The 13,005-nt window shown below is 44.2% G+C and overlaps 1 protein-coding gene across 3 annotated transcripts in view; it reads left to right on the top strand.

Moving 5' to 3' along the window:
• The window catches only part of CARS2 (cysteinyl-tRNA synthetase 2, mitochondrial), a 41,453-nt gene that overhangs the window by 473 nt on the left and 27,975 nt on the right, over positions 1-13,005 (top strand). For 2 of the 3 annotated variants that reach the window (XM_065058565.1, XM_065058571.1), the window contains 4 exons: positions 7,753-7,870; positions 9,756-9,827; positions 10,475-10,580; positions 11,290-11,373. In XM_065058565.1, coding sequence (XP_064914637.1) covers positions 7,753-7,870; positions 9,756-9,827; positions 10,475-10,580; positions 11,290-11,373 — 380 coding nt within the window. Of the gene's footprint in view, positions 1-4,023; positions 5,104-7,752; positions 7,871-9,755; positions 9,828-10,474; positions 10,581-11,289; positions 11,374-13,005 lie in introns of all 3 variants that reach the window. The other variant, XM_065058580.1, reaches the window with a different exon arrangement.

Here is a 13,005-nt window from a genome sequence, read left to right as displayed (position 1 = left end):
CCTGTCCCTGGGTGACAGACAGACCTCATCCCAGGTGACAGACCCCGTCCCTGGGTGACAGACCGACCGCATCCCTGGGTGACAGACCCTGTCCCTGGGTGACAGACAGACCTCATCCCAGGTGACAGACCCTGTCCCTGGGTGACAGACCAACCGCATCCTTGGGTGACCGACCCCGGCCCTGGGTGACAGACCGACCCCGGCCCTGGGTGACAGACCGACCCCGGCCCTGGGTGACAGACCCCGGCCCTGGGCGACAGACAGACCTCATCCCAGGTGACAGACCCTGTCTCTGGGTGACAGACCCCATCCCAGCCGTCCCTGGTGACTGACAGATGCTGTCCTTGGGTGACAGACCCCGCTGGGAGCCGCTGCTGTGGCAGCGCCGGCGCTTCAGCTCCTGTTCCATGCAAAAGGCGAAAATCCTGTTTGGGATCCCCCCCAAACACCCGGCCCTGGGGAGCACAGAAGGGGCTGTTGGTGCAGCTCATCACAAGATGCAGTTGTGGGGTGAAAAGTGTTCAGAATGCACACTTTTTTTTCTTTTTGCTGGACACGGTGAATTATTTCAGTTGTATCGGCACAACATGACCTCTTGTGCAGAGGAGCTGGGGTCCTGGAGCAGACCCTCTTGTTCATGTGACAGAGTTCTGCTTCAAATTAAGTTTGGGCACTGTCAGCACCAAGGAAAAGCAGTTTAGGGCTGGCTTGTAAAAAGTTGCTTTTAAGCTTAACAGTTAAAATATCAGTTCTTGAATGTCAGAAGGCTCAGGTACCTTAAAGGCCTTTTGGCATAGTAAAAGTTTCAGTGGCTTATTGTGGTTTTTTTATTAAAAAAACCAAACCAATAGAACAGCTCAGCATTTTCTTCACAAGTCGTTAGGATAATTGCAATAATAAACCAGCTTCATCATATGTAATCTTGAAAAAATACTTTAAATGCAGCAGAGAAAGCTGCTGCCAGTTGTTTAAAAAGGCACCTGGTGAGAAGACGTACAGGGCGCCTGCAGGTCCCTGTGCAGCTGGTGGGAGCTGCAGCAGCTCAGCTGCTCTTGAGCTCCCGTCTCAGAATTCTTGAGTGAACAAGATGCTTTGGGCTCTTTGGAAGAGTGGGGGTTTCTCAGATAATTGCTGTCTGTGTGAAGATCAGATGCTGTTTTGTTTGGTTTGGTTTTGCGTGTTTGTTTGTTGATGTTTGTTTTTGCAGTTTTGGGTGGTTTTTGTTTGTTTGGGCTTTTTTTGTTTTGTTTTGGTTTGGTTTTTTTTAGTATTGTTTGAATAATTCCCTTTTATTGTAGGGCATTTTGCAGCTTCTGGTCTGGTCTCAACTTCATTCAGAAACTTATGTTCGATTTTGCTTGGTGTTGAGCTATTGTAGTACTGCCTAACTGCCACTTCTTTCTTTAAAACTGAAGTTTTAAAATGCCAGTAATGTAAAAATACTTTTGGCAAGCTCTTTTTAAATGCTGCTGTACCATTATGTCTATGTAGTGTTATTTTTTTCCTTGTTGTTTTAGTCCAGTTTTACCAGGAAGCTAACCTAGCTTTTTACTGGTGATCTAAAAATCAAGAAAACGAATTATTTAATTTGTTCTTAGTACCTTCAGGTGAACTTTAATATTTATATATATAAAAAAAAGTCATAGCAATTTGTGTATTTAAATCTACAGTTATTGTGATACAGGCTATGTTAACAGTTTTCCATGAAATAATTACAATTTAAAATCATAGCTTGAGAGCAGCTGTATAAAAAGATGCTAATACCTTTATTTTCTCTGTCACCGAGTCTAGGTTCTCTAGTACAGCAGGGCCGGCGTTCCCTGATGTGCTGCCACAGGGGAGGGAATTGCAGAAATTGCTCCTGTCCCTAGGAGACAATTGATCAGTGCTGTCAAACTTTTTTTTTTAATTATTATTATTATTTTTTAATGTACTGATTTTGTGGGTTAGAGTTTGTATGGCTGAAGACAGTTCCTGAGATGGCTGAGCAAAAGGCAGTATTTAATACCACAAGGAGCAAATGGAAGCGGGGAAACAGAACCTGTAGTGCGTTTCCTGCTGTTTTCGGTATCTTTCCTTTCTGGATGTGCACATGTTGCTCTTCTAATATCATGTTTCACTCATCAAACGTTGTCCTGAGGAAGGGCAGGTATGGGCAGCTTTTTGCAGCACCTGGGCCTGTGGAGAAGAGTGTCTTGTTCCACCTTTGCGTGCTCTGCCTGGTTTCTCTTTGCTAAAGCAGGCACTAAGGGGTATAGTGGGTCTAGAGTAGGGCATTTGTAAAGGTAGAGAATTTCGCTTTTTGGTCTTCCATCTCTCTGTGGCTTTTGGATGTCAGTTTTTGTTGGTGGTTCTCCTGCCTTTGGGCTTTTTCAATTGAAAGAGAGTAGGAAAGTCTTGCTTGCTCTGCCTGGTCTCTTATCCATCTCTTTATTCTGCGTCCAAACTAACAATTTTAAGCTTTCTTGATGTGAAGGTTTGCCATATGTCTGTGCCACCTGGGTCTGACCTCTTCACTTGCTGATTTAGGAAAGGATAGTTAGGGCTGAATATTGCCTTTGGAGTGGTGTATCATAGAATCATTTTGGTTGGAAGAAACCCTCAAGATCAGAGTCCAACCATTAACCTAACACTGTCACTAAACCACGTCCCTAAGAACTTAATCTGTGCATCTTCTAAACACCTCCAGGGATGGTGACTCAGCCACTTCCCTGGGCAGCCTTTTCCAATGCCTGACAACACTTTCCGTGAATAAGTTTTTCCTAATATCCAATCTAAACCTCCCCTGGCGCAACTTGAGGCCATTTCCTCTTGTCCTATCACTTGTTACTTTGGAGAAGAGACCAGCCCCCTCCATGCTACAACCTCCTTTCAGGTGGTTGCAGAGAGGGATAAGGTCTCCCCTCAGCCTCCTTTTCTCCAGGCTGAACAGCCCCAGTTCCCTCAGCCGCTCCTCATCAGACTTGTGCTCCAGACCCCTCACCAGCTTCATTGCCCTTCTCTGAACTCGCTCCAGCACCTCAATGTCTTTCTTGTGAGGAGGAATCAAGCAGATATCATGCTTATCATGCAGATAAGGAGCTGCTGTATCTGCTGCCTCTTTATGGCCTTCATGTGTTGTTCCTACAGGGCAGCTGTCCAGCAGATGCCAGCGCTGAAGGACCTTCTTCTCTCTGTTCCGATCAGTTAAACCCTCCAGTGTATGAGGATTTGGCCGTTCCTTCCCAGTGTCTGTGGTCTTGCACTTGTCAGAGTTGACATCCTCTTGCTCAGCAGATTTGTTCAGGATGGTGGAGCAATCTCGATTTTTCTTCTTTTTTTTTTTTAGTTGTATATTTTTTTCCCAGTAGCTAGGTCCAACTGTAGAGCTTCTGTAGGCACAGCTGAAGTGCGTGCTGCTGATAGGGCTCTACAGGCCAGGAAATGCCCTAGGAAAGAGCATGAAGTCAAATGGGGTGATGGCTGTTGTTACAGTGCCACTCTTGTAAAATACCATTGTTTTGTCAGTCTTGCAACATATTATCATCAGAATACATTTTTTCCCCTTCTTTTTATATTTGACTTGTGACAGGCACAAGAAGCGTAGCATGTAATAATGCAGAAGCAAATAATGGAAATGAGCTTGAGATCCTTGAGAAGAATTTGAAAATAATGGCATCGTTATTTTTCTCCGTTTCTCTTTCTCCTCCATCAGGATTTTTTAATTCTCTAAGTAAACCAACTTCTCTACTGTGTTGTGCTTCCAGACTTCAAAACAGGTGCTCTGTGTACCTTGAAATGATACCCAAAACTTATTCTGCATAAAGAAAAAACATCAGACTGGCAGATGATGCCCCCTTTTCCCTCAGTTCTGAGACTGGTCTTGATCATGTTGGTGTGAGCTGCAGCCTGGTTGGCATCCATGTTCCTGGCAGAATGCTTGGAAATAAGAGTAAACCCAGGCATGAGAGGAGGTTTTATTCAGCCCCTTGTGCCTGCTCTGCCGCTTCCCTGATTTTGACTGTCTTTTTTTTTTCTTTTCAGTCCTGACGTGGTGAGGACCCTGCTTTTGGAGGGGTCAGGAGATCTGCTCTGGCTCTTGCAGTGTGTCTTCCATCAATTCAGTTGGAAAATCAGAGGAGAGGGAACACTGTAAAATTTGTGTCTGCTCTGGGAACTAGTACTGCAGGGCTGCTGAATCTAATATTGAGCTGTTGATGCTGGCATTGTTCCCCGGAACAGGGTCCAAAGACAAATTTAATATTGTTATGGAATCGTGTTGCCACATTAGACGAAGGTTACTCCCAGTGAGCTGGTATTCATTAAAAACTGTCTCCCTGACAGCATGTGCCCCTTACATAAAGCATTTTTCAACATGGGCATAGTGCAAACAACAGTAAGTATTTTTCTTCATCAAGATATTACATATCCATAAATCTGAACCTTAATGCCACTTGGTCCCTGCTGCTAAGGGATACAAATCCATTTCCAGTATTTTCTTACACTTCTTTGTTCTGACAGCCAAGGGAGTTGTAGTTCGTACAGTGCTGCAGGTGAAATGGGAACCTGTAGCTCTGCAAGTCTCTTTTCAGGCTCCTTTATCTCCAAAGCCAGTGCAGGCTGAGGATTCTCGTTGCCTTCCAGGGCAGACCCAGAGCCTCCAGTCACCTTTTAATATTTCGCCTGATAACTGGGTTTTACTTGGTCAAAGTGTGTTTTGAGAATTACAAGTGGAGAGACTGTGAGCAGCACAAGAGGCTGCCACAGCCCTGTACAGCTTGTAGGTACATCATTATTCTCGAGTGTAAATAAAATAGCCACCAGAGCCTCCCTTCTTTGCTATCAGAAAAGATCTGTGGTGGTGTGTGAATGAAATAGTTTCTTGGTGGCTGGTAGCTGTAGTTGTTACTCAACCCCAGGCAAAGTTCATTTGAACCCTGTTTTATTTCTTCCCGTTCTTCTGTCCTGTGGCTTTTGAAAACCAAGTTGTCCTCATGGGGGACTTCAACTTGCCTGATGTCAACCGGGAATATCAGACAGCTGGCACGAACATGTCCAGAAGATTCCTAAAGCATCTGGTTGATAACTTCTTGGTACAGATAAAAAGAGAACCTACCAAGAAAGGTACCTTCCTAGATTTGATTCTCACTAACAGAGAGGATCTCGTGGGAGAAGTGGTGACTGGTGGTTCCCTTGGCCACAGAGACCACAAAGAAGTCAGGTTTAAAATCTTTGCTAATGGGAGGAAAACTGCCAGCAAGACCTTAACACTAGATATCAGGAGAGCAGACTTCAGGCTGGTCAGCAAAACACTTAGTAAGATTCCCTGGGAAGAAGGTTTTGAAGGCAGTGTTGGTAATTTTAAAAGCACAGGACCAGGCATTTCCAAAACGCAGAAAATATAGCAGAGGAGGCAAAAAGCCAGCTTGGTTGAGCAGGGATCTTCTTTTTGAAACACAGCGAAAAAAGAAATTACATGGTCAGTGGAAGCAAGGGCAGGCAACAGGGGAGAACTACAGAGGTGCTGCTCTCCATTTCAGGGAGGAAATTCATGCTGCCAAAGCTCAATTGGAACTGAAGCTGGCCAGTGCTGTGAAGGACAATAAAAAAGGCTTTTTAAAATATATTAATGGCAAAAGGAAAACTAGAAATAACATTGGCTCTATATTTGATGAGCACGGTCACCTTATTAACAGGGTCATAGACAAAGCTGAGACGTTTAGCGCTTTCTTCACCTCGGTCTTCAGCACCAATGGTGGACTTGGGGAGACCCATAACCCTGGGCTGGAAAACCATGGCTGTGAGAACAATAAACTCCCAATCAGTCCGGAATTTGTACAGGATCTGATACTCCAGCTAGATCCCCACAAGTCAATGTGGCCTGATGGGATTCATCCAGGGGTGCTTGAAAAGCTGGCTGACATCATAGCAAGAGCTCTCTCTGTGATTTTTCAACACTCTTGGGAATCTTGAGAGATCCTGGATGACTGGAAGCTGGCAAACGTTGTCCCAGCCTACAAGAAGGGCAACAGGGATGACCCTGGCAAATACAGGCCTTCTGTTCCTGGCAAAATCATGGAGAAGATTGTTCTGGGAGTTATTGAAAAACATCTGAATGATAATACAGTCATTGGTCCCAGCCAGCATGTGTTCATGAGGGGAAAGTCATGCTTGACAAACTTTATTTCATTCTATGACAAGGTTACCCACGTAGTTGACTAAGGGAAGCCTGTTGATGTGATCTTTTTTGAATTTCATAAAGCCTTTGATACTGTGTCTTACAGTATTCTCCTGGACAAGAAGTCCAGCATCCAGCTGGGTAAACACACAATGCAGTGGGGGAGCAATTGGCTGACAGGTCGGGCTCAAAGGGTTCTAGTAAATGGGGTTTTGTTGGGCTGGTGACCAGTCACTAGCAGGTTCCACAGGGATCCAGCTTAGGGCCAGTACTCTTCAATGTCTTTATAAATGACTTAGACTCAGGACTTGAGGGATTGCTTAGTAAGTTTGCCAATGACACAAACTGAGGGGAGTTGTCCATACTCTTGAGGGCAGATTGGCCCTGGACAAATTAGAGAACTGGGCAATCACCAACCGCATGAAGTTCAACAAGAGCAAGTGCTGGATTTTGCACCTGGGACACAGCAACCCTGGCTGTACATACAAACTGGGGGATGAAATGCTGGAGAGCGGCTCTGCAGGGAGGGATCTGGGGGTTCTGGTCGACGGCAAGTTGAACATGAGCCAGCAGTGTGCCCTGGCAGCCAAGAGGGCCACCCGTGTCCTGGGTGCATCAAGCACAGCATGGCCAGCCGGGCAAGGGAGGTGATTGTCCCGCTCTGCTCTGCACTGGTGCGGCCTCACCTGGAGCACTGTGTGCAGTTCTGGGCAACACAGGATTAAAAGGATATAAAGCTACTGGAGAGTGTCCAGAAGAGGACTACGAAGTTGGTGCAGGGTTTGGAGGGGAAGCCGTATGAGGAGCAGCTAAAGTCACTTGGTTTTTTCAGCCTGGAGAAGACTGAGGGGAGACCTCATGGGGCTACAGCTTCCTCACAAGGGGAGGAGGAGGGGCAAGTGCTGATCTCTTCTCTTTAGTGACCAACGACAGAACCTGAGGGAATGGCAGGAAGATGTGCCAGGGGAGGTTTAGGTTGGACATTAGAAAAGGTTCTTCCCCCAGAGGGTGGTGGAGCACTGGAACAGGCTCCCCAGGGAGGTGTCATGGCCCCAAGCCTGACAGTGTTCAAGAAGAGAATGGACAGCACCCTCAGACACATGGTGTGAACTGTGGGGTTGTCCTGTGCAGGGACAGGAGTTGCACTCAATGATCCTTGTGGGTCCCTTCCAACTCAGGACATTCTGTGATTCTATAAAACTTGTTATAATATACAAAGCCCAAGGGATTTTTTCAATAATATTTCATCTGTGTGTCTGTTGGTACTGTTTACTTTGAGAAAGTCTCCTGATTCACGCATAGCTTCTGACATGCTTTGGTGCTTGAATAAAGAGATGCAAAAAGAAAACACTCAGAAAATTTGATGTAATGTGTCACTAATGCCAGAAGAGGGTAGGCCAGTTCAAGGGAAGTTTGCTTGACTTTTGTGCAGGTGAGACCCAGTTTTGGAAAAGTACTTTATGCACTTAAGACCTTTTTATTGCAACCGTTGGGGTATTTAGATTATCACTGTGGCTGTTTGTGCTGTTGGTTATTTTTGTTTCAGTTTATTCTTTCTTCTGCATGTTTAAGAGCTCATGTTTTTTCTTTTCCAGCTCCTATGTTAAGTTTGATATAATTCGAAGGATAATGACTAGATTTTTTGGAATTGAAGTTATCATGGTGATGGGAATCACAGACATAGATGACAAGATAATAAAAAGAGCTAATGAGGTAAGTGTTTGCTGTGGTCTTTGACCCAAAGGTTTGGTATTTTCTACATCTACTTACTTGGAAAATTAACCTGGATTTGGATTTTTTTGGTTGAGTTCTGTTTGTCTTAATTAGTAGATAATAAATGTTGAGATTTCTGGTCCCCTGGCATGGCTGTCATGGGTCTGGAGTCTGGAGGGCTGGGTGTTGAGAGCTGTGTGGAGGTAAATGGGTGCAGAGCTGAGGGGGGCAGGACTGTCACAGCACCTGCAGCTGGGGTCCTCCAGCCCTTGCCCCTGGACTGGGAGCCCATCAGGGGAAAAAAAGCCAGGGTGAATCCTCAGCACATCTGGAGAGTATCTTATCCCCAAAGCAACCCCAAACTTAGCAGCCAGTAGGCTTCCAGCTGTGTTCTGGAGCAACGTGGAGTGCCGTTAGTGGTTAAATGTAGTATATATAGCAGTGTGTATATAGCATTACACGTGGGAGGCTGAGGGTGGTTCTTGAAAGGTGCTGAGCACCATCTAGCTGAACATCAGCACCTTGGAAAGCTTCATTGATCCTGTCTGAGTTTGTCACCTTCGTGAATGTTGACGTTGAGTGTGGGGGTAAGTCTTGATAAGACTGGGGCTATAAGTTGAGTCTATGATGAGTGTGCTGAATGCCCTCAGTGGTCCTTTGAGAGAGAGGTGAGTTTCTTTGGGTTTTGGACATCCATCTGGATGGGAGGAATTTCCCCACCTTCCTCCTGTTAGAAACCTTTGTCTCTCTGTTGATCAAAGAAGCAGCTGAGCTGTCTAGGAAGATAAGTCCTATCAATGGGGTCTGGAAGCGCACTCTCTCTGGTCTGTAGGCAGAAGTTTGCCTTTGTTTCTCCCTGCTGAGTATCTTCTGTGTTTCATTTCTCGGTGAGCATCTGGTCTGTCTTCACCATAACTCCTGCCTTGTCCAGGAGCTTGTCCAAATAGTGGTACTCACCTGCACTCTGAAAATCAGACCTCTTAAAGGTACTTCAGAAATGTACTGGAAGTGATAAAATTGGATTTATTTTGTTAATGATTCTGTTATCTTCAAGCTGGAGAGACTGACAGTATGCTGTCTCCTCTCCAGTAGGTTCTTCTCAAAGAAGATGTGAAAGCTCACATTTGAAACACTTTGATACCATCTCGGGCAGGTTTTGTTGTCATGCATCTTTCAAGCCCTGGCCTCTTCTGAGTATTTGAGAACAAGTATCTTGTCATGTGCAAGTTGCCTCTTTCCTTTTGGTTTGCGCTTTCTCGTTACTTCTGTGAGAACCCCCATTCCTGTCCACCACGCCGTGAATGAGAAATGCAGAGAAGGTGCTTGAGAAGTGCCACACTTGGCAAAGCGTGGGACTGGCTTTCAGCTCATTTCCCCTGATTGTACTAAGATCTATGAGTAACCGCAATCAGCTGAAATAGCTCATTTTTCTTAATCACTGAAAATTAATATCCTGTCTCATCCTGCAAGCCTCTGATCTGTCTTTCTGACATGTAGGTGGTATTGTTGTCCCCTGCCAATAAGTTGAATGAATTTGACGTCCTGTGCACTGTAGTATATCTTGTTGTTGGAAATGGAAGTCCCTCTCGAGAGGAAAATAATGGGGAAGGGAAGGAGATTGTTATTTTAATCTTCAGTTGCTTTATCTTAAGAAATATGTGTTGATATTTTGGCAATTCAGAAGCGTAAATAAAATGCTGTTTTTAAGTTATTTATAACTTACATCTCTTCCCCATGAACGGTGGATTAATAAAGTCTGTCTAACTCTTTACCTTGGGGGCTCTTTAAGTCTTCAAATTAGCTACTAACTGTCTGATAAAAGATTGCAATGTTTAATATTATTACTTTGATTTATGATTTACTAATCTGCTTCTCTCTTTTTCAGATGAACATATCGCCAATAGCTCTTGCTCGTATTTATGAAGAGGACTTTAAACAAGATATGGCTGCCTTAAAGGTACAGATCCTTGAGCTTCTAAATTTAAGAGTATTTTAAAACCATTAGTTTGGGACGGAATCTGATTTTGACAGTTTGATCTGAAAAGATAAATTGATTGCCTGTGTGACAGTGTTGCTGGAAACTGAGTACTGATTTACTTTTTCATTATTCTGGAAAGATATTGCACACCTTTTGAGTAAGGTAATGGGAGGAGAAGCAAATTCTAGATTTGGAATGAACAAGCTGAATATCTTTAAGGACACAGAATTTTTTGCTCCATACAATAGAGACTTGGTTCACGGGTAGTACGTATTTACTATTATGCAGAAATAGTCTGATCTAAAGCATATGAAACATCAGATACTCTTTCATTGACTTCAGGTGGCTTTACCTCTTGTCCAGAACACTTGTCAGAAGCAGGGAGCAGGGCACTGGGAAAAATGAATTGGTTTTATTTTGCTACCCCTCTTTTTTTTTTTTTTTTTTTCTTTTTTTGTTAATATGATCTCAAATGCTGCTTGTGGCCTTTTTATGATACTTGAAACATCTTTTTTGAAAGATAAAATTGTGGAGAATGTTTCTTAAAATAAGTTTCTTAGAGTGAAGGTACTTGTTCAGCAGCGTGTTTCATACAGGCTAATGACGTTACTCTTCCTTTGTTTAAGGTCCTTCCTCCTACAGTGTATATGAGAGTGACTGACAATATTCCTCAGATAATTTCCTTTATAAAAACAATAATTGCTAGTGGACAAGCTTATGCAACCTCGCAAGGTAAGACTTACTGCAAGGCAGCTCCTTGTTCAGCACACGCGCAGGAATGTAGCACACTTAGTAATCCTGTTTTGGGATCAGATGAGATACCCTGTGCCAGGCTTCCCTTCTGTTCATTAACAGACAGGGTGTGAGCAACTTGTTTGTGATGACATGAGTGGGCAGACCAGCTATTACTCAGTTTTGAAGATAAATGTAGCTCATTGCTTAATATAATTGTTTACTGTAATGAACTGCTATCTAAGCTCCTGTGGGGAAATCCTGGCCTGGCTTCAAAGGAGAGCTGGGGGAACCTCTTAGCTCTAAACAGGAGGTGCTGTGAAAGACGTGCCTGCAAAGCACAACGTGTGGATCTTTTTTGGCAGAGCTGGTGGTTGTGGAAGGATTCAAGTGCATTATAACTGGAGTAGCAGTAGGCTACATTTCAGTCGGAGACAGGATTGCTGACTGTGCATGGGCAGGAAAGAACTTGGGGAGATGTCCAGAATACAAAGTTAACCTGTATGTAGAATGAGCACGTGCGGTGAGGTTACTGAAAAGCTGGTGATGTGGAAACGTGCTACTACTTTCCTCGTATTTCTGAATTTATAAATCAGAATTTCAAATGGGGAGTTGAAGGGTGTTTTGTTTTGATTTCAGGGAAATGTTACCTCTTCATCATGAATGTGCCTCATCTTTCCTGTAAAACTAAATGTTTCTTTTCTATTAGGCAATGTTTATTTTGATGTTAAGTCTTGGGGAAAAAGATATGGAGTGTTAACTACTATTCATCCTGCTGCTCAAGATGAAGCAGGTACGTTCATGGCAGCAACTTGTTTGTATTAATGTATTGTCTGAACTTGTGATGTATCTGTGCATAAACCTTCATTCAACAGTCTGAAACAGTTTTTTAACCTGTCGTGTATAACCAGCTTTTTGGTTAATGAAGACCTCTCTTTTTTAAAAAAAATATTTATTGAGGCACTCACTGTTGTCAGTGGAAGAGGAAACTTGATGGTTTCTTTTCACACTTGGTTCCCTTTATACCTTTGTTCCAGTACCCCAGAGCAATTAAGATTATTAGTTTTATTTAAATATTTTGAGTGGTACGTACAAACTTCATAGTAAAGTGGTGGTTTCAGCCAATGCAGTAGCCAGCAGTGAGACAGTCAAGGGTAAACGCAGGGAAACATCCCCTACCATGTTATTGCTTGGGCAGTTGCAACCTTCTGGTGCATGTTAGATGAACTTAGTTCTTTTGTTACTTACCACTGGACTACTTCTAAGCAGCCTGTTTGAATGAGGGTGAGCAGCTCTTGGTAGGCTGTGCTAGAGCGTTCCTATACCCTTGACTGGGTTTTTTTTTCCTGCGGTTGTCCAGCTGCTGAGCAGGATTGCTGAGCCTCCGTAAGTTGGGTCTGATCAGGTCTCTGTGTTGGAGAACCTGATGCAGGTTTCCCACATCCTTTGCATGCTGAAATTCAATATTTCTTCATTGGGAAAAAAAAAAATCTGTTTGCAATTACTGAAAATGCCTGGCAGGCTGGTGCTCAGGTGAATTGCTGCCAGAAGCTTCTCACAGCTCTGCTCTGGAGTTGTTTCAGCATTACAGATCGCAGAGGGACTGCGTTTTGTCAACAGTAATTTAGAGGCAGTTACTGACTGCAAAGGCAGCCCGCAGCCTCCTGGGCTGCCTTAGGAAGAGCGCTGCCAGCAGGTCGAGGGAGGTGATCCCTCCTCTCTGCTCAGCATGAGGTGAGAATGTGCCTAGGGTGCTGGGTCTAGTGCTGGGCTCCCCAGTACAAGAGAGACGTGGACATACTGGAGCAAACCCAACAAAGGGCCACAAATGTGATTGAAGTGCTGGAGCATCTTTCATGTGAAGAAAGGCTGAGGGAGCTGGGGTTGTTCAGCCTGGAGAAGAGAAGGCTCGGGGGCATCTTACCTGTGTGTACTAATACCTGATGGGAGGAGTAAAAAAGATGGAGCCAGGGTCTTCTCAGTGGTGCTTGGTGACAGGAAAAGAGGCAATGGGCACAACCTGAAACATGGAAAATGCCCTTTAAAGCCAAGGAAAATGTTTTTTTACTCTGAGGATGGTTAACACAAGAACGTGTTGCCTGGAGAGGCTGATCAGTCTCTGCCCTTGGAGATACTCAAAACCTGGCTGGACACTGTCCTGGCCAGCCTGCTGGACAGGGTTGGACTACACGATCTCCAGAGGTGCCTTCCAGCCTCAACTGTGACTGATTACGTGCTTTTCCCTGATTCCCCTCAAGTCACTCGCAACAAAATTTACTGTTATTTCTAAAGATTTTGACTGGTTTGTTTATAACCAAGAAGGCAAAGAGTGCTTTTTTTTTTGTAGCGGTATACTTAAAAAAAGGCAAAAAGGGGGATGAAGTCAATAGATACTGGTCAGCCAGAGCTTGGCTAACTAGCAAAA

The sequence above is a fragment of the Columba livia genome, chromosome 1, assembly GCF_036013475.1.
Source record: "Columba livia isolate bColLiv1 breed racing homer chromosome 1, bColLiv1.pat.W.v2, whole genome shotgun sequence".
Lineage (NCBI taxonomy): Eukaryota > Metazoa > Chordata > Aves > Columbiformes > Columbidae > Columba > Columba livia.
Note: the sequence above shows the minus strand (reverse complement) of the source record. Positions and strands in the feature narration are given on the sequence as shown.